Raw genomic sequence first — 23,520 nt, 5'->3', positions numbered from 1 at the left:
ATAGGAGGTTAGGAAGTGTCTGAGTATACAGTATATATAGAATATATATAGAACCCTTTATAGGAGGTTAGGAAGTGTCTGAGTATACAGTATATATAGAATATATATAGAACCCTTTATAGGAGGTTAGGAAGTGTCTGAGTATACAGTATATATAGAATATATATAGAACCCTTTATAGGAGGTTAGGAAGTGTCTGAGTATACAGTATATATAGAATATATATAGAACCCTTTATAGGAGGTTAGGAAGTGTCTGAGTATACAGTATATATAGAATATATATAGAACCCTTTATAGGAGGTTAGGAAGTGTCTGAGTATACAGTATATATAGAATATATATAGAACCCTTTATAGGAGGTTAGGAAGTGTCTGAGTATACAGTATATATAGAATATATATAGAACCCTTTATAGGAGGTTAGGAAGTGTCTGAGTATACAGTATATATAGAATATATATAGAACCCTTTATAGGAGGTTAGGAAGTGTCTGAGTATACAATATATATAGAACCCTTTATAGGAGGTTAGGAAGTGTCTGAGTATACAGTATATATAGAATATATATAGAACCCTTTATAGGAGGTTAGGAAGTGTCTGAGTATACAGATATATATAGAACCCTTTATAGGAGGTTAGGAAGTGTCTGAGTATACAGTATATATAGAATATATATAGAACCCTTTATAGGAGGTTAGGATGTGTCTGAGTATACAGTATATATATAATATATATAGAACCCTTTATAGGAGGTTAGGATGTGTCTGAGTATATAGTATATATAGAACCATTTATAGGAGGTTAGGAAAAGTCTGAGTATACAGTATATATAGAATATATATAGAACCCTTTATAGGAGGTTAGGAAGTGTCTGAGTATACAGTATATATATAATATATATAGAACCCTTTATAGGAGGTTAGGAAGTGTCTGAGTATACAGTATATATAGAATATATATAGAACCCTTTATAGGAGGTTAGGAAGTGTCTGAGTATACAGTATATATAGAATATATATAGAACCCTTTATAGGAGGTTAGGAAGTGTCTGAGTATACAGTATATATATAATATATATAGAACCCTTTATAGGTTAGGAAGTGTCTGAGTATACAGTATATATAGAATATATATAGAACCCTTTATAGGAGGTTAGGAAGTGTCTGAGTATACAGTATATATAGAATATATATAGAACCCTTTATAGGAGGTTAGGATGTGTCTGAGTATACAGTATATATAGAATATATATAGAACCCTTTATAGGTTAGGAAGTGTCTGAGTATACAGTATATATAGAATATATATAGAACCCTTTATAGGAGGTTAGGAAGTGTCTGAGTATACAGTATATATAGAATATATATAGAACCCTTTATAGGAGGTTAGGAAGTGTCTGAGTATACAGTATATATAGAATATATATAGAACCCTTTATAGGAGGTTAGGAAGTGTCTGAGTATACAGTATATATAGAATATATATAGAACCCTTTATAGGAGGTTAGGAAGTGTCTGAGTATACAGTATATATAGAATATATATAGAACCCTTTATAGGAGGTTAGGAAGTGTCTGAGTATACAGTATATATAGAATATATATAGAACCCTTTATAGGAGGTTAGGAAGTGTCTGAGTATACAGTATATATAGAATATATATAGAACCCTTTATAGGAGGTTAGGAAGTGTCTGAGTATACAGTATATATAAATATATATAGAACCCTTTATAGGAGGTTAGGAAGTGTCTGAGTATACAGTATATATAGAATATATATAGAACCCTTTATAGGAGGTTAGGAAGTGTCTGAGTATACAGTATATATAGAATATATATAGAACCCTTTATAGGAGGTTAGGAAGTGTCTGAGTATACAGTATATATAGAATATATATAGAACCCTTTATAGGAGGTTAGGAAGTGTCTGAGTATACAGTATATATAGAATATATATAGAACCCTTTATAGGAGGTTAGGAAGTGTCTGAGTATACAGTATATATAGAATATATATAGAACCCTTTATAGGAGGTTAGGAAGTGTCTGAGTATACAGTATATATAGAATATATATAGAACCCTTTATAGGAGGTTAGGAAGTGTCTGAGTATACAGTATATATAGAATATATATAGAACCCTTTATAGGAGGTTAGGAAGTGTCTGAGTATACAGTATATATAGAATATATATAGAACCCTTTATAGGAGGTTAGGAAGTGTCTGAGTATACAGTATATATAGAACCCTTTATAGGAGGTTAGGAAGTGTCTGAGTATACAGTATATATAGAATATATATAGAACCCTTTATAGGAGGTTAGGAAGTGTCTGAGTATACAGTATATATAGAACCATTTATAGGAGGTTAGGAAGTGTCTGAGTATACAGTATATATAGAATATATATAGAACCCTTTATAGGAGGTTAGGAAGTGTCTGAGTATACAGTATATATAGAATATATATAGAACCCTTTATAGGAGGTTAGGAAGTGTCTGAGTATACAGTATATATAGAATATATATAGAACCCTTTATAGGAGGTTAGGAAGTGTCTGAGTATACAGTATATATAGAATATATATAGAACCCTTTATAGGAGGTTAGGAAGTGTCTGAGTATACAGTATATATAGAATATATATAGAACCCTTTATAGGAGGTTAGGAAGTGTCTGAGTATACAGTATATATAGAATATATATAGAACCCTTTATAGGAGGTTAGGAAGTGTCTGAGTATACAGTATATATAGAATATATATAGAACCCTTTATAGGAGGTTAGGAAGTGTCTGAGTATACAGTATATATAGAATATATATAGAACCCTTTATAGGAGGTTAGGAAGTGTCTGAGTATACAGTATATATAGAATATATATAGAACCCTTTATAGGAGGTTAGGAAGTGTCTGAGTATACAGTATATATAGAATATATATAGAACCCTTTATAGGAGGTCAGGAAGTGTCTGAGTATACAGTATATATAGAATATATATAGAACCCTTTATAGGAGGTCAGGAAGTGTCTGAGTATACAGTATATATAGAATATATATAGAACCCTTTATAGGAGGTTAGGAAGTGTCTGAGTATACAGTATATATAGAATATATATAGAACCCTTTATAGGAGGTTAGGAAGTGTCTGAGTATACAGTATATATAGAATATATATAGAACCCTTTATAGGAGGTTAGGAAGTGTCTGAGTATACAGTATATATAGAATATATATAGAACCCTTTATAGGAGGTTAGGAAGTGTCTGAGTATACAGTATATATAGAATATATATAGAACCCTTTATAGGAGGTTAGGAAGTGTCTGAGTATACAGTATATATAGAATATATATAGAACCCTTTATAGGAGGTTAGGAAGTGTCTGAGTATACAGTATATATAGAATATATATAGAACCCTTTATAGGAGGTTAGGAAGTGTCTGAGTATACAGTATATATAGAATATATATAGAACACTTTATAGGAGGTTAGGAAGTGTCTGAGTATACAGTATATATAGAACACTTTATAGGAGGTTAGGAAGTGTCTGAGTATACAGTATATATATAATATATATATAGAACCTTTATAGGGTTCTTTGGTCAGAACTCTAGAGGTTCTTCTTCACTGAATTGATCTTCATTATATCCAAACACACTGGTGGTCAGGGAGGCATCTCTTTGTTTGAACGATGGAACACGTCAACTCTGGCTGACTTTTTTACAATACAATACAATACAATACATTACAATACATTACAACTTTGTCCATTAGTTACAGCAAACAACAAACATGTCTCTTCTTCAGATCTCTACTCTGAGATGCTTTGTGGATATGGGCCCAGATTTCAAAATATTGTTAAAAAAAACTTAGAATGTTTGTTTAACATAATCATAAAAAAATATGAATATTACTAATGTAACCCACTGTAAAGAGTTTATATTACATTATAATATATATATATTACTAATGTAACCCACTGTAAAGACTGGGTTTAGTTATTTTGTGCCACTGTTCTGGAACTTCCTGCGTTCTCCTACAGAACTGTCCGCGTCTACGTACTGTGTGGCGCCAAGCGGTTACGCGTAGAGTTGGCTGAGGGGATCTTGGGGAATAACGACGGAGTTCACTACAGTGTTGAGACATCGAAGTTCAGTGTTCAATTTGCTTTTTTCTTAAATGGTCAGGGACAGTATGAGTGTAGCCAGATCCTTTTCACTCTCTATCCTTGTTTCAATTTGTGGTTCACTGGATTCGTCATCATCCTCGAGACGAGGTACAGACAACAACCTGCCAGCTAGCCAAGCTATACCAGCAGCATCCTGGTTATCCTAGCTACCAAATCAAATCAAATGTATTTATAAAGCCCTTCTTAAATCAGCTGATGTCACAAAGTGCTGTACAGGAACCCAGCGTAAAACCCTAAACAGCAAGAAATGCAGGTGTAGAAGCACGGTGGCTAGGAAAAACTCCCTAGAAAGGCCAGAACCTAGGAAGAAACCTAGAGAGGAACCAGGCTATAAGGGGTGACCAGTCCTCTTCTGGCTGTGCCGGGTGGAGATTATAACAGAACATGGCCAAGATGTTCAAATATTCATAGATGACCAGCAGGGTCAAATAATAATAATCACAGTAGTGATTATTGGTGCAACAGGTCAGCACCTCAGGAGTAAATGTCAGTTGGCTTTTCATAGACGATCATTTAGAGTATCTCTCCCGCTCCTGCTGTCTCTAGAGAGTTGAAAACAGCTGGTCTGGGACAGGTAGCACGTCCGGTGAACAGGTCAGGGTTCCATAGCCGCAGGCAGAACAGTTGAAACTGGAGCAACAGCACGGCCAGGTGGATTACGGACAGCAAGGAGTCATCAGGCCAGGTAGTCCTGAGGCATGGTCCAAGGGCTCAGGTCCTCTGAGAGAGAGAAAGATAGAAAGAATGAAAGAGAGAGAGAGAGAAAGAGAGAAAGAGAGAGAGAATTAGAGAGAGCATACTTAAATTCACACAGGACACCGGATAAGACAGGAGAAATACTCCAGATATAACAGACTGACCCTAGCACCCCGACACATATACAACTGCAGCAGAAATACTGGAGGATGAGACAGGAGGGGTCGGGAGACACTGTGGCCCCATCCGACGATACCCTCGGACAGGGCCAAACAGGCAGGATATAACCCCACACACTTTGCCAAAGCACAGCCCCCACACCACTAGAGGGATATCTTCAACCACCAACTTACCATCCAACTTTTTAATATTATTTTCGTGGCGCCTCAGTAGGCTGGACACATGACGTTTTCAACAATGTTATTTTCTGAAAAAAACTAGTTCATTGCATCCACCATGGAGCCCAGTTTCATAACATTACCTTATCTTATATTATGTCTCTAGTTATGAAGTAATCGTGAAAAAACAGACCTTATTTTAGGTCCTTTTTCTCCCTGCCAGCTCCTATTAGTTCTATTGAGCACCGTGGCTCCAACTCACCTTCTGAACGTTCTATTCTCAGCTCTTTGTTCTGCGTCACAATGGCAGCTTCACTATTGTTATCAATTAGACCTGTCGGCATGAACCTTGAACGCTGACCTCAGGTAACTTATTATACTGAGATGTCTTAGACCGCTGCACCACTTGGGAGCCCATATTGGTTTTCAGAAAATGTGTTTAACTTAAACAAAACGCATGTCTCTGTCCTAGTTTTCAAGATGTGGCCGATTTAAGCAGCCAGAATACATTGTTTTCATTAAGAATGATTTAATTGTTGTGACGATTTGTTGTATCTAAATGGCTGCTGGGTAATTTGATATGCATTGGAATCTTCATTCGTTGACATTGAATTGTGTGAATGCTGCGCAGGTTCACTGAGTTGCAAACCAAATGGACAGGTCTAGCTCATTGATTTGTAGATCTGACGCAGTTGCTACCTCAGATTATGAGCCTAGCAGGTGTCGTGAATGAGCCATGTAGTACTCACAGAAGGCCACAGGGAAGAGCAAGAGAGATATAAACCCAACCCGTTTTTTGCCTTAAACTCTAAACCTAACAATCAATCAAATGTATTTATAGAGCCCTTTTTACAACAGCAGATTGCAACTCTAACCCTACCAATTTTAGCCTAATTCTAGGGTAGGGTAGTCTAGAACACTTTTAGAAACTATTTTAGTATTCATATTGTGTTAATAAATACATACAGGAAATATTTTAGAATTCATATTATGTTAGTAAATACATTTATAGCACTAAATAGCATTTTAATTATTTTGTTTATCAAAACCTGTCTAAGCATTGTACTGTTTTTATTTTGTTATTAGTTATTTTATTATATTTATTATTGCAAGGCAGAACACCTGATGAACAAGCCACATTAGTTTTATTTTTCAAATGTGGTTTAAACTGGGTGACCTGGTAACCTATATGTGAAAGTCCAGCAATTGGCTTGGGATAGACTGGGCAGGTTTGAGACTGATCTAAGGAATTAATGAGAAAAATACACTTTATTTCTCAGCTGCCTCACCAATGTATCTTGTATCTTGGGCTGTGTTGCTTTTGGAGAGCAACATGTTTTTTATTAAAGCAGGTATTTTTTTATTAAAGCAGGTATTTTTTTATTAAAGCAGGTATTGTACACTGGACAAATAATCACTACTCAGATGCTCTATTATGTAGCAACTGCAGTAGTACTGAATAATGTGTAATTCCTTACTAAAGTAGTAATTACTCAGAATTGCAAAATATAACCATTTATATTTCATTTTACAACCATCAAATAACCATTCATAGCAAAACAAACATCGAAACTGACATAAACCAAAAACCCCATACATTTAGTAGATGAGAGATGTAATGTTTGTCTCTGTTGTGTTGAAGTCCAATCAAGCAGGAGAGACCAGCCTCCCCTGTTCCCAGCTGTGTGTCCATGAAGAGTGACCAGTCTATGGATCAAATTATAGACTTTAGAGAGGGAGACTTTTCTACTGAACAAAGGTAAGAAGAACTCATGGGTCATGGTCAGTGAGTTAAACAACACTGTCTCTAGTCATTTCTCCTCTCCCACTTTCCCATTTATTTTGTTGTTTTCATAATCCATAGACTAATCCTTTTGTCCATTTTCATAGTCCTAAAACAATATTAAACAAACACAACATTCCCTCCGTGTGTGTGTGTGTGTGTGTGTGTGTGTGTGTGTGTGTGTGTGTGTGTGTGTGTGTGTGTGTTCGTACCCTGGATGAGGAGATGTAATCTCATGTTTTGTCCACAGAAACCAACAGGAGAGATCAGAGTCAGAGATTCTCAGTGGTCAGTCTTCCCAGAGTCATCAAACAGACCTGGCCTCCATATTCAGTGTATGTGGTCCTGTTATGTACATTTGTTTTTGTTTACCTCAAGCAAAGTTGATCTGTCAATCATTAATTAATGTGTTAATGAGAAAGCATTTTGTCTCTTGCTTAACGTATTTACTTTATATATTTCAGTTGCTTGAAGAGAAAATTATTACATTTGTGAAGAACGAGCTGAAGATGTTCAAGAGGATTCTTAGTCCAGAACTCCCAGAAGGCTTTGAGAGTCAGAAGCAGGAAGTGGTGGATGCTGAAGATGAGAAGCAGGAGAGCAGTGCCAGAGAGGGGGCTCTGAAGATCACACTGCACGTCCTGAGGAAAATGAACCAGAAGGAGCTTGCTGACACACTGGAGAAATGTAAGATCTGTCTGCCTCATGTTGAATGCTGTTTTATAACATTTAATAGCTGTAGCTAAAGTACAGCTAAAGTAGCTGTGTAACTCAATGATATTGTAGCAGCCTTAACACAACACCTAGTGACCTCATCAAGTAGCAGCAGGGATGTGTTGTGGTGATTAATTTAGAGAGAGAGAATTAATAATACCATCAATAACACCAATAATAATATAATCAAATGAAAATCAAATCAAGTTTATTTTATATAGCCCTTCGTATATCAGCTAATATCTCGAAGTGCTGTACAGAAACCCAGCCTAAAACCCCAAACAGCAAGCAATGCAGGTGTAGAAGCACGGTGGCTAGGGAAAACCGGGTGGAGATTATGGCAGAACATGGCCAAGATGTTCAAAATATTCATAAATGACAAGCATGGTCAAATAATAATCAGGAATAAATGTCAGTTGGCTTTTCATAGCCGATCATTAAGAGTTGAAAACTCTCAGGTCTGGGACAGGTAGGGGTTCCATAACCGCAGGCAGAACAGTTGAAACTGGTACAGCAGCAAGGCCAGGTGGACTGGGGAAAGCAATAATCAGTCACACCAGTCTGTAATGCATTATGAAAACATTTACACATTTAGACAGTCAATTAAGAGAATAAATAATTATAATGTAAAACTTTATAACAGTCCTACAACACTGTAGACATTAAAACAGACGTAATATTAATATCCTCTGTGTTATTTCTAGATTCAGATGAGCTTGCTGTGATTTGCCAACGTGAACTCAAATCTAATCTAAAGAAGAAGTTTCAATGTGTATTTGAGGGGATCGCTAAACAAGGAAACCCAACACTTCTCAATAAGATCTACACAGAGCTCTACATCACAGAGGGTGGAACAGGAGAGGTCAATAATGAACATGAGCTGAGACAGATTGAGACAACAACCAGGAAACAAGCAAGACCAGAGACTCCAATCAAATGTAACGACATCTTCAAACCCTTAGCTGGACAAGACAAATCTATCAGAACTGTGTTGACAAAGGGAGTCGCTGGCATTGGAAAAACAGTCTCTGTGCAGAAGTTCATTCTGGACTGGGCTGAAGGAAAAGCAAATCAGGATGTCCAATTTGTATTTTCATTCCCTTTTCGGGAGCTGAATTTGGTGAAAGAGGACAAACACACTTTGATTGAACTTCTCAATCACTTCTCAATGGAAACCAAACAATCAAGAATCTCCAACTTCGACAAGTACAAAGTTCTGTTCATCTTTGATGGCCTGGATGAGTGCCGACTGCCCCTAGACTTCCAGAAGAACAAGATCTGTCGTGACGTCACAGAGTCAACCTCCGTGGATGTTCTGCTGACAAATCTCATCAAGGGAAATCTGCTTCCCTCTGCTCTCCTCTGGATAACTACCCGACCTGCAGCAGCCAATAAGATCCCTTCAGGATGTGTTGACCAGGTGACAGAGGTACGAGGGTTCAATGACCCACAGAAGGAGGAGTACTTCAGGAAGAGATTCAGTGATGAGGACTTGGCCAGCAGAATCATCTCACACATAAAGACATCAAGGAGTCTCCACATCATGTGCCACATTCCAGTCTTCTGTTGGATTTCTGCAATAGTCCTTGAACACATGCTGAAACATAAGAGAGAAGAGATGCCCAAGACTCTGACTGAGATGTACACACACCTTGTGGTGTTTCATACCAAACAGAAGAATGAAAAGTATCTTGGGAAAGAAGAGACAGGTCCACACTTGAATAATGAGAGCATTCTGTCACTGGGAAAACTGGCTTTTCAACAGCTTGTGAATGGCAATCTGATTTTCTATGAAGAAGACCTGAAAGAGGCTGGCATTGATGTCAATGAAGCCTCAGTGTACTCAGGATTGTGCACACAGCTCTTTAAAGAGGAATGTGGGCTGTACCAGGACAAGGTGTACTGCTTTGTTCATCTGAGCATTCAGGAGTTTCTGGCTGCTGTATATGTGCTCCTCTCATTCATCAACAACAATGAGAATCTAATTGACAAACTGCAAACAAAAGACGAGCCTGAAGTTACTTTCTACAAGAGTGCTGTGGATAAAGCCTTACGAAGTGAGACGGGAAACCTGGACCTTTTCCTCCGCTTCCTTCTGGGCCTCTCACTGGAGTCCAATCAGAAGCACTTACGAGGTCTACTGACAGAGACAAGAAGCAGCTCACAGAGCCATGAAGAAACAGTCAAGTACATCAAGAATAAGATCAGGGAGAATCCCTCTCCAGAGAGGAGTATCAATCTGTTTCACTGTCTGAATGAACTGAATGACCATTCTCTAGTGGAGGAGATCCAAAGCTACCTGAGATCAGGAAGTCTCTCAAAACCCATCCTGTCACCTGCACAGTGGTCAGCTCTGGTCTTTGTGTTGATGACTTCAGAAAAGGAGCTGGATGTGTTTGACCTGAAGAAATACTCCAGATCAGAGGAAGGTCTTCTGAGGCTGCTGCCAGTGGTCAAAGCCTCCAGAGCTGTTCTGTGAGTAAATAAAATGACATATAAGAACTAATCATCAGGAAGAAATATTCAGTTTAGAGAAATATGTATATAATATTATATTGAAAAACAAACTAAGTCAATGCTTTGATTTTCACATTAGTATAACAAAATGACCACACAATTCTAGGAGATGGAAGATGAATCTATATGTTGTTTCATTGTCCTTTTACACTACTCGTTAAATGAACAGTGTGTTTGTGTCATGATGATCTCTTTGTCAGGCTGTCAGGCTGTGGAGTCACAGAGGAAGGCTGTGCTTCTCTGGTCTCAGCTCTGGAGTCAAACCCCTCACACCTGAGAGAGCTGGACCTGAGTAACAATGACCTGAAGGATTCAGGAGTGAAGCTGCTCTCTGCTGGACTGGGGAATCCCCACTGTAAACTGGAGACTCTGAGGTCAGTATTCCTGTAGTTGGTCAACAAGTGATAACTGTTCACCAGATCCACATGTGTTTACCAGACACACATAGTCCACACCATATGTGTTTGGACAGTAAAGCTGACAGTTTTAAATGTGGTGCTTTGCTCCAGCATTTTGGATTTGAGATAGAATGTTTCATATTAGGCAACAGTATTTTTATTTTTTATTTTATTTTTATTTCACCTTTATTTAACCAGTTCCTTACTAAAGTAGTAATTACTCAGAATTGCAAAATATAAAATTTTCTAGTTCATTTTACCACTTACAACCCTTAAATAACCATTTATAGCATAACAAACAGTGAAACTGACATAAACCAAAAACATTATACATTTAGTTAATTATATAAAAATATATGTATTTAGATGAGTGACATTATCTTCCAAAGTAACAGCCCTGTAGACAAAGAACAGGCCATTTTCTCAAAAGTGAGGTTACAAGTTTATCATCTTTCAAAGCAGAATTACTTTCCCATTGCTCCTCAAAGACACCCAAGATGGCGTAGCAGTCGGACGTGTGTTTTGTCTTGTCCCGTCCTATTCCGTGTAAATTTAATTTTCCAAATTTGTTTTCGTACATATTTCTTATATATTTTAATCTCGCTTTCAATCTTCGGACTGAATATAGTCTCATGCAACCCGCCTCACCCAATGTGGTACGGATCTGCTATTAAAAAAATAAATAATATTTCACCTTTATTTAACCAGGTAGGCTAGTTGAGAACAAGTTCTCATTTACAACTGCAACCTGGCCAAGATAAAGCAAAGCAGTGTGACACAGACAACAACACAGAGTTACACATGGAGTAAACAATAAACAAGCCAGTAACACAATAATAATATCAATGACACAGTAGAAAAAAGAAAGTCTATATACAGTGTGTGCAAAAGGCATGTGCAGGCATGTAGGCAATAAATAGGCCATAGAAGGGAATAATTACAATTTAGCAAATTAACACTGGAGTGATAGATGTGCAGATGATGATGTGCAAGTAGAAATACTGGTGTGCAAAAGAGCAGAAAAGTAAATAAATAAAACAATATGGGGATCAGGTAGGTAGATTGGGTGGGCTATTTACAGATGGACTATGTACAGCTGCAGCGATCGGTTAGCTGCTCAGATAGTTGAACTTCTTTGGGATAGGGGGCAGCATTTTCACTTTTGGATAAATAGCGTGCCCAAATTCAACTTCCTGCTGCTCATCCCCAGAATATAAGATATGCATATTATTCGTAGATTTGGATAGCAAACACTCTGAAGTTTATAAAACTGTTTGATTCATGTCTGTGAGTTTAACAAAACTTATGTAGCAGGCAAAACCCCGAGGACAAAGCATTCGGATTTCTTTTTTTTTGAGGCTACTGTCAATTCAATGAGCTTTCATTGGGACACTAGATTTCTAAGTAAATTGTTTGCAGTTCCTACCGCTTCCACTGGATGTCACCAGTCTATAGAAATTGGTTGAGGTTATTTCTTTGTGTAATGAAGAAGTACGGCCATCTTGAATTTGGGTCGTTTGAAGTGTACTTTTTGAGAAGGCGCATGACTCGGAAAGTAGCGTGAATTTGTTGTCTTCCTGTATTGAACACAGATTGTCCCGTCTACAATTTGATAGATTTTTAACGTTTAAAAATACCTAAAGTTGTATTACAAAAGTAGTTTGAAATGTTTTGGCAAAGTTTACAGGTAACTTTTGAGATATTTTGTAGTGACGTTGCGCAAATTGGAAGCTGTTTTTTTCTGGATCAAACGCGCCAAATAAATGGACATTTTGGATATATATCGACGGAATTATTCAAACAAAAGGACCATTTGTGATGTTGATGGATGATGATGGACATATTGGAGTGCCAACAAAAGAAGTTCGTCAAAGGTAAGGCATGATTTATATTTTATTTCTGTGTTTTGTGTGGTGCCTGCAGGGTTGAAATATGCTACTCTCTCTTTGTTTACTGTTGTGCTATCATTAGATAATAGCCTCTGATGCTTTCACCAAAAAGCCTTTTTGAAATCTGACATGTTGGCTGGATTCACAACGAGTGTAGCTTTAATTTGGTATCTTACATGTGTGATTTAATGAAAGTTTGAATTTTATAGCATTTTATTTGAATTTGGCGCACTGCATTTTCCCTGGCAATTGGCCAAGTGGGACGCGACTGTCCCGCCTATCCCAGAGAGGTTAAAGTTGGTGAGGGAAATAAAAGTCTCCAACTTCAGCAATTTTTGCAATTCGTTCCAGTCACTGGCAGCAGAGAACTGGAAGGAAAGGTGGCCAAATTAGGTGTTGGCTTTGGGGATGATCAGTGAGATATACCTGCTGGAACATGTGCTACGGGTGGGTGTTGTTATCATGACCAGTGAACTGAGATAAGGCGGAGCTTTACCTAGCATAGACTTATAGATGACCTGGAGCCAGTGGGTCTGGCGACGAATATGTAGCGAGGGCCAGCCGACTAGAGCATACAGGTCGCAGTGGTTGTGGTATAAGGGGATTTGGTAACAAAACGGATGGCACTGTGATAGACTGCATTCAGTTTGCTGAGTAGAGTGTTGGAAGCTATTTTGTAGATGACATCGCTGAAGTCGAGGATCGGTAGGATAGTCAGTTTTACGAGGGTAAGTTTGGCGGCGTGAGTGAAGGAGGCTTTGTTGCGAAATAGAAAGACGATTCTAGATTTGATTTTTTATTGGAGATGTTTAATATGAGTCTGGAAGGAGAGTTTACAGTCTAACCAGACACCTAGGTATTTATAGTTGTCCACATATTCTAGGTTGGAACCGTCCAGGGTGGTGATGCTAGTCGGATGGGCGGGTGCGGGCAGCGAACGGTTGAAAAGCATGCATTTGGTTTTACTAGCGTTTAAGAGCAGTTGGAGGCTACGGAAGGAGTGTTGTATGGCATTGAAGCTCGTTTGGAGGTTAGTTAGCACAGTGTCCAAAGAAGGGCCAGAAGTATACAGAATGGTGTCGTCTGAGTAGAGGTGGATCACATAATCTCCAGCAGAAAGAAAGACATCATTGATGTATACAGAGAAAAGAGTCGGCCCGAGATTTGAACCCTGTGGTACCCCCATAGACTGCCAGAGGTCCGGACAACATGGCAGTACAGAATGTCACCTTTTATTTAAAGATAATCATATATATATATATATATACAGCCCTTGAAAAATGAAGAGATGCAAAGTCATCAGTTTCTCTGGTTTTAATCTTTATAGGTTTGGGTGAAATTAAAATGTTTGTTTTATATTCTACTGACAACATTTCTCCCAAATTCCCCCCAATAATATTGTCATTCAGAGCATTTATTTGCAGAAAATGACAACTGGTCAAAATATCAAAAAGATACTGTGTTATCAGACCTCAAATAATGCAAAGAAAATAAGTTCATATTCATTTTTAAACAACATGGTGGGTAATTGTGCACTGTAGCCCGCTGGCAAGGTAATGAACCCCCCATCACGCTGGCAGATAAACCCCCATCACGCTGGCAAGGAAATCAACCCCCCATCACGCTGGCAGATAAACCCCCATCACGCTGGCAGATTCCCCCTCAGATGTGCCCCCGAGACCACTGCTCAGTCCACCGACAAAAATAACAAACAAAACAGCCAACATATTCCAAGGTGTTTTGTTGTAGCCTCTGTTATTGGTAATGGTGAGAGAGGTTAGCATGTTTTGTTGTAGCCTCTGTTATTGGTAATGGTGAGAGGTTAGCATGTTTTGTTGTAGCCTCTGTTATTGGTAATGGTGAGAGGTTAGGATGTTTTGTTGTAGCCTCTGTTATTGGTAATGGTGAGAGGTTAGCATGTTTTGTTGTAGCCTCTGTTATTGTTAATGGTGAGAGGTTAGCATGTTTTGTTGTAGCCTCTGTTATTGGTAATGGTGAGAGGTTAGCATGTTTTGTTGTAGCCTCTGTTATTGGTAATGGTGAGAGGTTAGCATGTTTTGTTGTAGCCTCTGTTATTGGTAATGGTGAGAGGTTAGCATGTTTTGTTGTAGCCTCTGTTATTGGTAATGGTGAGAGGTTAGCATGTTTTGTTGTAGCCTCTGTTATTGGTAATGGTGAGAGGTTAGCATGTTTTGTTGTAGCCTCTGTTATTGATAATGGTGAGAGGTTAGCATGTTTTGTTGTAGCCTCTGTTATTGGTAATGGTGAGAGGTTAGGATGTTTTGTTGTAGCCTCTGTTATTGGTAATGGTGAGAGGTTAGCATGTTTTGTTGTAGCCTCTGTTATTGGTAATGGTGAGAGGTTAGCATGTTTTGTTGTAGCCTCTGTTATTGGTAATGGTGAGAGGTTAGCATGTTTTGTTGTAGCCTCTGTTATTGGTAATGGTGAGAGGTTAGCATGTTTTGTTGTAGCCTCTGTTATTGGTAATGGTGAGAGGTTAGCATGTTTTGTTGTATCCTCTGTTATTGGTAATGGTGAGAGGTTAGCATGTTTTGTTGTAGCCTCTGTTATTGGTAAAGGTGAGAAGTTAGTATGTTTTGTTGTAGCCTCTGTTATTGGTAATGGTGAGAGGTTAGCATGTTTTGTTGTAGTCTCTGTTATTGGTAATGATGAGAGGTTAGCATGTTTTGTTGTAGTCTCTGTTATTGGTAATGGTGAGAGGTTAGTATGTTTTGTTGTAGTCTCTGTTATTGGTAATGGTGAGAGGTTAGTATGTTTTGTTGTAGCCTCTGTTATTGGTAATGGTGAGAGGTTAGCATGTTTTGTTGTAGTCTCTGTTATTGGTAATGGTGAGAGGTTAGTATGTTTTGTTGTAGTCTCTGTTATTGGTAATGGTGAGAGGTTAGCATGTTTTGTTGTAGTCTCTGTTATTGGTAATGGTGAGAGGTTAGCATGTTTTGTTGTAGCCTCTATTATTGGTAATGGTGAGAGGTTAGCATGTTTTGTTGTATCCTCTGTTATTGGTAATGGTGAGAGGTTAGCATGTTTTGTTGTAGCCTCTGTTATTGGTAATGGTGAGAGGTTAGTATGTTTTGTTGTAGCCTCTGTTATTGGTAATGGTGAGAGGTTAGCATGTTTTGTTGTAGCCTCTGTTATTGGTAATGGTGAGAGGTTAGCATGTTTTGTTGTAGCCTCTGTTATTGGTAATGGTGAGAGGTTAGTATGTTTTGTTGTAGCCTCTGTTATTGGTAATGGTGAGAGGTTAGCATGTTTTGTTGTAGCCTCTGTTATTTGTAATGTTGAGAGGTTAGTATGTTTTGTTGTAGCCTCTGTTATTGGTAATGGTGAGAGGTTAGTATGTTTTGTTGTAGCCTCTGTTATTGGTAATGGTGAGAGGTTAGCATGTTTTGTTGTAGCCTCTGTTATTGGTAATGGTGAGAGGTTAGCATGTTTTGTTGTAGCCTCTGTTATTGGTAATGGTGAGAGGTTAGCATGTTTTGTTGTAGCCTCTGTTATTGATAATGGTGAGAGGTTAGCATGTTTTGTTGTAGTCTCTGTTATTGGTAATGGTGAGAGGTTAGCATGTTTTGTTGTAGCCTCTGTTATTGGTAATGGTGAGAGGTTAGCATGTTTTGTTGTAGTTTCTGTTATTGGTAATGGTGAGAGGTTAGCATGTTTTGTTGTAGTCTCTGTTATTGGTAATGGTGAGAGGTTAGTATGTTTTGTTGTAGTCTCTGTTATTGGTAATGATGAGAGGTTAGCATGTTTTGTTGTAGTCTCTGTTATTGGTAATGGTGAGAGGTTAGTATGTTTTGTTGTAGTCTCTGTTATTGGTAATGGTGAGAGGTTAGTATGTTTTGTTGTAGCCTCTGTTATTGGTAATGGTGAGAGGTTAGCATGTTTTGTTGTAGTCTCTGTTATTGGTAATGGTGAGAGGTTAGTATGTTTTGTTGTAGTCTCTGTTATTGGTAATGGTGAGAGGTTAGCATGTTTTGTTGTAGTCTCTGTTATTGGTAATGGTGAGAGGTTAGCATGTTTTGTTGTAGCCTCTATTATTGGTAATGGTGAGAGGTTAGCATGTTTTGTTGTATCCTCTGTTATTGGTAATGGTGAGAGGTTAGCATGTTTTGTTGTAGCCTCTGTTATTGGTAATGGTGAGAGGTTAGTATGTTTTGTTGTAGCCTCTGTTATTGGTAATGGTGAGAGGTTAGCATGTTTTGTTGTAGCCTCTGTTATTGGTAATGGTGAGAGGTTAGCATGTTTTGTTGTAGCCTCTGTTATTGGTAATGGTGAGAGGTTAGTATGTTTTGTTGTAGCCTCTGTTATTGGTAATGGTGAGAGGTTAGCATGTTTTGTTGTAGCCTCTGTTATTTGTAATGTTGAGAGGTTAGTATGTTTTGTTGTAGCCTCTGTTATTGGTAATGGTGAGAGGTTAGTATGTTTTGTTGTAGCCTCTGTTATTGGTAATGGTGAGAGGTTAGCATGTTTTGTTGTATCCTCTGTTATTTGTAATGGTGAGAGGTTAGTATGTTTTGTTGTAGCCTCTGTTATTGGTAATGGTGAGAGGTTAGCATGTTTTGTTGTAGCCTCTGTTATTTGTAATGGTGAGAGGTTAGTATGTTTTGTTGTAGCCTCTGTTATTGGTAATGGTGAGAGGTTAGCATGTTTTGTTGTAGTCTCTGTTATTGGTAATGGTGAGAGGTTAGCATGTTTTGTTGTAGCCTCTGTTATTGGTAATGGTGAGAGGTTAGCATGTTTTGTTGTAGCCTCTGTTATTGGTAATGGTGAGAGGTTAGCAAGTTTTGTTGTAGTCTCTGTTATTGGTAATGGTGAGAGGTTAGCATGTTTTGTTGTAGCCTCTGTTATTGGTAATGGTGAGAGGTTAGCATGTTTTGTTGTAGCCTCTGTTATTGGTAATGGTGAGAGGTTAGCATGTTTTGTTGTAGCCTCTGATATTGGTAATGGTGAGAGGTTAGCATGTTTTGTTGTAGCCTCTGTTGTTGGTAATGGTGAGAGGTTAGCATGTTTTGTTTTAGCCTCTGTTATTGGTAATGTTGAGAGGTTAGCATGTTTTGTTGTAGCCTCTGTTATTTGTAATGGTGAGAGGTTAGCATGTTTTGTTGTAGTCTCTGTTATTGGTAATAGTGAGAGGTTAGCATGTTTTGTTGTATCCTCTGTTATTGGTAATGGTGAGAGGTTAGGATGTTTTGTTGTAGCCTCTGTTATTGGTAATGTTGAGAGGTTAGCATGTTTTGTTGTAGCCTCTGTTATTGGTAATGGTGAGAGGTTAGCATGTTTTGTTGTAGCCTCTGTTGTTGGTAATGGTGAGAGGTTAGCATGTTTTGTTGTAGTCTCTGTTATTGGTAATAGTGAGAGGTTAGCATGTTTTGTTGTATCCTCTGTTATTGGTAATGGTGAGAGGTTAGCATGTTTTGTTGTAGCCTCTGTTATTGGTAATGTTGAGAGGTTAGCATGTTTTGTTGTAGCCTCTGTTATTGGTAATAGTGAGAGGTTAGCATGTTTTGTTGTAGTCTCTGTTATTGGTAATGTTGAGAGGTTAGCATGTTTTGTTGTAGCCTCTGTTATTGGTAATGGTGAGAGGTTAGGATGTTTTGTTGTATCCTCTGTTATTTGTAATGGTGAGAGGTTAGCATGTTTTATTGTAGTCTCTGTTATTGGTAATGGTGAGAGGTTAGCATGTTTTATTGTAGTCTCTGTTATTGGTAATGGTGAGAGGTTAGCATGTTTTGTTGTAGCCTCTGTTATTGGTAATGGTGAGAGGTTAGGATGTTTTGTTGTATCCTCTGTTATTGGTAATGGTGAGAGGTTAGTATGTTTTGTTGTAGCCTCTGTTATTGGTAATGGTGAGAGGTTAGCATGTTTTGTTGTAGTCTCTGTTATTGGTAATGGTGAGAGGTTAGCATGTTTTGTTGTAGCCTCTGTTATTGGTAATGGTGAGAGGTTAGCATGTTTTGTTGTAGCCTCTGTTATTGGTAATGGTGAGAGGTTAGTATGTTTTGTTGTATCCTCTGTTATTTGTAATGGTGAGAGGTTAGTATGTTTTGTTGTAGCCTCTGGTATTGGTAATGGTGAGAGGTTAGCATGTTTTGTTGTAGTCTCTGTTATTGGTAATGGTGAGAGGTTAGCATGTTTTGTTGTAGCCTCTGTTATTGGTAATGGTGAGAGGTTAGCATGTTTTGTTGTAGCCTCTGTTATTGGTAATGGTGAGAGGTTAGCAAGTTTTGTTGTAGTCTCTGTTATTGGTAATGGTGAGAGGTTAGCATGTTTTGTTGTAGCCTCTGTTATTGGTAATGGTGAGAGGTTAGCATGTTTTCTTGTAGCCTCTGTTATTGGTAATGGTGAGAGGTTAGCATGTTTTGTTGTAGTCTATGTTATTGGTAATGGTGAGAGGTTAGCATGTTTTGTTGTAGCCTCTGTTATTGGTAATGGTGAGAGGTTAGCATGTTTTGTTGTAGCCTCTGTTATTGGTAATGGTAAGAGGTTAGCATGTTTTGTTGTAGCCTCTGTTGTTGGTAATGGTGAGAGGTTAGCATGTTTTGCCTCTGTAACTTCCTCAATCTTTATTATTCATGATTCATTCATGATTTATCTTAATCATGGCATCATCAGGATTACTTTAGTAGTATTTAGGAACATGTCACTCCAGTCATCATCCAACATTTTAATATTGGGCAAAATATAGCCCAAAACAAACTGCAAATGCAATTAATGAGTTTGAGTCACAAGCTGATGTAGTCATTGTGTTCAAGGAATATCAGACCAAATACTATTATTTTGACGATTTTAATACACTATAAGTTAATTGGTCAGAAAACTTATGACTTCTTCAAATAGGGGGACTAGATACATAAAGTGCTTTAATTTTTAAATGTGAAACAGATACGGTATGTATTAAAATATCCCCAAATAAAAGGTGACATTATATACTGTCACCTCATATGAAACATTTGATCTGGAATCCAAAATGTTGGAATACAGAACCTCATTTAAAATCTTAGCTTCACTGTCAACTTGTATATGGTGTGGACTGTATACTCAATACAATCTTAATCTGCTTTTTAAACTGGTCTGGTCAGTCTACTCAAATATTTGTACTATACATGTTTCTTTCTACAAGTAATTGTATGATCATTTGTAGTAATGAAACGTTCATTCATTTCTGGTCAATCTACTCAAATATTTGTTAAAATGCATTTTTCTATCCACAAGCAGTACTTGAATAATTTGTCATTTCTAATAATGATAATCATGATCATTTATAATTATTATACATTCATTTATGAATAGATATGGCAGGTTTCAGGACACTGATATATCAGAACATTTTGAAAAAATATACTGCCACTATTTTCACCAAAAGAATATCAGTGTGGTTTTAATATGATTTGACTCTTTGCAGGCTGTCAGGCTGTCTAGTCACAGAGGAAGGCTGTGCTTCTCTGGTCTCAGCTCTGAGGTCAAACCCAACACATTATTTGTGCAGAGGTTACAGTGTAAACAGGGAAAGCTAAGCGTAACATTTTAATACAACCTGTCTGTCATTGTATTTCTTCTGTGTTGACAGACTCACTGGCTGTAAACTCACAGACACATCCTGTAAAGTGTTGGCCTCAGTTCTCAGTTCAAACCCCTCACACCTGAGAGAGCTGGATCTGAGTAACAATGACCTGAAGGATTCAGGAGTGAAGCTGCTCTCTGCTGGACTGGGGAATCGCCACTGTAAACTGGAGACTCTGAGGTCAGTATTCCTGTAGTTGGTCAACAAGTGATAACTGTTCACCAGATCTACATGTGTTTACCAGACACACATAGTCCACACCATATGTGTTTGGACAGTGAAGCTTACAGTTTTAAATTTGGTGCTATGCTCCATAATTTTGGATTTGAGATATAGTGTTTCAAATTAGGCGACAGTACAGAATGTCACCTTTTTCAACCAGGATCACAGCGATCACTGCCTCATTGCCTGTGTCCGTTATGGGTCCGCGGTCAAACCACCAGGCCTCATCACTGTCAAACGCTCAGGGGCAGTATTGAGTAGCTTGTATGAAAGGTGCCCATTTCAAACGGCCTGCTCCTTAGTCATAATTCCTAATATTTGCATATTATTATTTATATTGGATAGAAAACACTCCAAAGTTTCTAAAACTGTTTGAATTATTTCTCTGAAATTAACAGAACTCATATTGGCAGGCAAAATCCTGAGTTGAAATCAAAACCGGAAGTCAGAAATCTGAGATTGTCTGTATTCAACAGAAAGAAGTCCAAATGACGTAGGACTGGGATTGTACTGCCTAGGGGTTCCACTAGATGTCAGCAATCAATAGAAATTCCAATGAGATTTTTATGGTGGTGTGGGAGAGAATGAGAGCAGAATCAGTCAGTTGTACATCAAGCAGCCACTGGCGTAACATTCCACTTCCTCATGCAAGCCACTGCCGTTCCAAGGCTCACGAAGAGAACAAAAATACTCCGGTTGGAACTTTATTGAAGCTATATGTTAAAAACATCCTAATGATTGATTCAGTACTTAGTTTGAAATGTTTCTTCGACCGGTAATATCACATTTTGAAGTTTTTGTCCGATATGAAGCTGACCAGAATTAGCTTTTGGGTATGTTTACCAAACGCGCTAACAATTGGACATAAATAACGGATTTTTTCGAACAAAACAAACATTTATTGTGGACCTGGAGTTTCTGCTAAGCCTTCTGATCGAAACCAACAAAGGTAATGAAATATTTATGATATATTTTGTTGTTTATAGTGACGCTAAATTTGCAGCTGTGATATGCTAATTTGAGCGCCGTCTCGGATTATAGCGTGCAGTTATTTTTCCTTAAAGTTTTTTAAAAATCTGACAAAGCGGTTGCATTAAGGAGAGGTATATCTATAATTCAATGTGTATAACTTGTATTATCATCTATATTTATGATGAGTATGTATGTTGAAACGATGGGCTATGCAAAGTCACTTGATGTTTTTGCATTTAGTGATTCTTGTAGCGTCAATGTAAACTCAGATTTTTTTATATAAATATAAATTGAATCAAACAAAACAGGCATGTATTGTGTAACATGAAGTCCTATGAGTGTTATCTGATGAAAATAATCGAAGGTTAGTGATTCATTTTATCTCTATTCTGGCTTTTGTGATGCTATCATTAGCTGGGAAAAATGGCTATGATTATTTTTAGTTTTGTGGTGACCTAACATAATCGTTTGTAGTGCTTTCGCTGAAAAGCCTATTTGAAATCGGACACTTTGGTGGGATTAACAACAAGATTACCTTTAAAATGATATAAAACACATGTATGTTTGAGGAATTGTAATTATGAAATTTATGAGTTTTGAATTTTTGCGCCCTGCACTTGGACTGGCTGTTGTCATATTGATCCCGATATAGGGCTTGCAGCCATTAAAACACTTCTGTGAGCAGGCCTTTCTAATTGACCTGGCCCGGGTGTCCTGGAAGGATATTGACCTCATCCCGTCATTAGAAGATGCCTGGTTGTTCTTTAAAAATGCTTTCCTCACCATCTTAAATAAGCATGCCCCTTTCAAAAAATGTAGAACTAGAAACAGATATAGCCCTTGGTTCACTACAGACTTGACTGCCCTTGACCAGCACAAAAACATCCTGTGGTGTTCTGCACTAGCATCGAATAGTCCCTGCGATATGCAACTTTTCAGAGAAGTCAGGAACCAATATACACAGTCAGTTAGGAAAGCAAAGGCAAGCTTTTTCAAACAGAAAAGTGCATCCTGTAGCACTAATTCCAAAAAGTTTTGGCACACTGTCAAGTCCATGGAGAATAAGATTTTTTCGAACAAAACAAACATTTATTGTGGACCTGGAGTTTCTGCTAAGCCTTCTGATCGAAACCAACAAAGGTAATGAAATATTTATGATATATTTTGTTGTTTATAGTGACGCTAAATTTGCAGCTGTGATATGCTAATTTGAGCGCCGTCTCGGATTATAGCGTGCAGTTATTTTTCCTTAAAGTTTTTTAAAAATCTGACATAGCGGTTGCATTAAGGAGAGGTATATCTATAATTCAATGTGTATAACTTGTATTATCATCTATATTTATGATGAGTATGTATGTTGAAACGATGGGCTATGCAAAGTCACTTGATGTTTTTGCATTTAGTGATTCTTGTAGCGTCAATGTAAACTCAGATTTTTTTATATAAATATAAATTGAATCAAACAAAACAGGCATGTATTGTGTAACATGAAGTCCTATGAGTGTTATCTGATGAAAATAATCGAAGGTTAGTGATTCATTTTATCTCTATTCTGGCTTTTGTGATGCTATCATTAGCTGGGAAAAATGGCTATGATTATTTTTAGTTTTGTGGTGACCTAACATAATCGTTTGTAGTGCTTTCGCTGAAAAGCCTATTTGAAATCGGACACTTTGGTGGGATTAACAACAAGATTACCTTTAAAATGATATAAAACACATGTATGTTTGAGGAATTGTAATTATGAAATTTATGAGTTTTGAATTTTTGCGCCCTGCACTTGGACTGGCTGTTGTCATATTGATCCCGATATAGGGCTTGCAGCCATTAAAACACTTCTGTGAGCAGGCCTTTCTAATTGACCTGGCCCGGGTGTCCTGGAAGGATATTGACCTCATCCCGTCATTAGAAGATGCCTGGTTGTTCTTTAAAAATGCTTTCCTCACCATCTTAAATAAGCATGCCCCTTTCAAAAAATGTAGAACTAGAAACAGATATAGCCCTTGGTTCACTACAGACTTGACTGCCCTTGACCAGCACAAAAACATCCTGTGGTGTTCTGCACTAGCATCGAATAGTCCCTGCGATATGCAACTTTTCAGAGAAGTCAGGAACCAATATACACAGTCAGTTAGGAAAGCAAAGGCAAGCTTTTTCAAACAGAAAAGTGCATCCTGTAGCACTAATTCCAAAAAGTTTTGGCACACTGTCAAGTCCATGGAGA

At 37.7% G+C, this 23,520-nt stretch overlaps 1 protein-coding gene across 2 annotated transcripts in view; it reads left to right on the top strand.

The window, feature by feature from the left end:
• The first annotated feature begins 6,817 nt into the window (after window positions 1-6,817).
• The window catches only part of LOC129833878 (NACHT, LRR and PYD domains-containing protein 12-like), a 63,622-nt gene continuing 46,919 nt past the window's right edge, over window positions 6,818-23,520 (top strand). Inside the window, exons 1-6 of one of the 2 annotated variants that reach the window (XM_055898724.1) lie at window positions 6,818-6,981; window positions 7,256-7,340; window positions 7,470-7,692; window positions 8,430-10,194; window positions 10,437-10,610; window positions 20,109-20,282. In XM_055898724.1, coding sequence (XP_055754699.1) covers window positions 6,914-6,981; window positions 7,256-7,340; window positions 7,470-7,692; window positions 8,430-10,194; window positions 10,437-10,610; window positions 20,109-20,282 — 2,489 coding nt within the window. In that variant the 5' untranslated portion in view covers window positions 6,818-6,913. Of the gene's footprint in view, window positions 6,982-7,255; window positions 7,341-7,469; window positions 7,693-8,423; window positions 10,195-10,436; window positions 10,611-20,108; window positions 20,283-23,520 lie in introns of both variants that reach the window. The other variant, XM_055898723.1, reaches the window with a different exon arrangement.

The sequence above is a fragment of the Salvelinus fontinalis genome, chromosome 34, assembly GCF_029448725.1.
Source record: "Salvelinus fontinalis isolate EN_2023a chromosome 34, ASM2944872v1, whole genome shotgun sequence".
NCBI classification, from domain to species: Eukaryota; Metazoa; Chordata; class Actinopteri; order Salmoniformes; family Salmonidae; genus Salvelinus; species Salvelinus fontinalis.
Note: the sequence above shows the minus strand (reverse complement) of the source record. Positions and strands in the feature narration are given on the sequence as shown.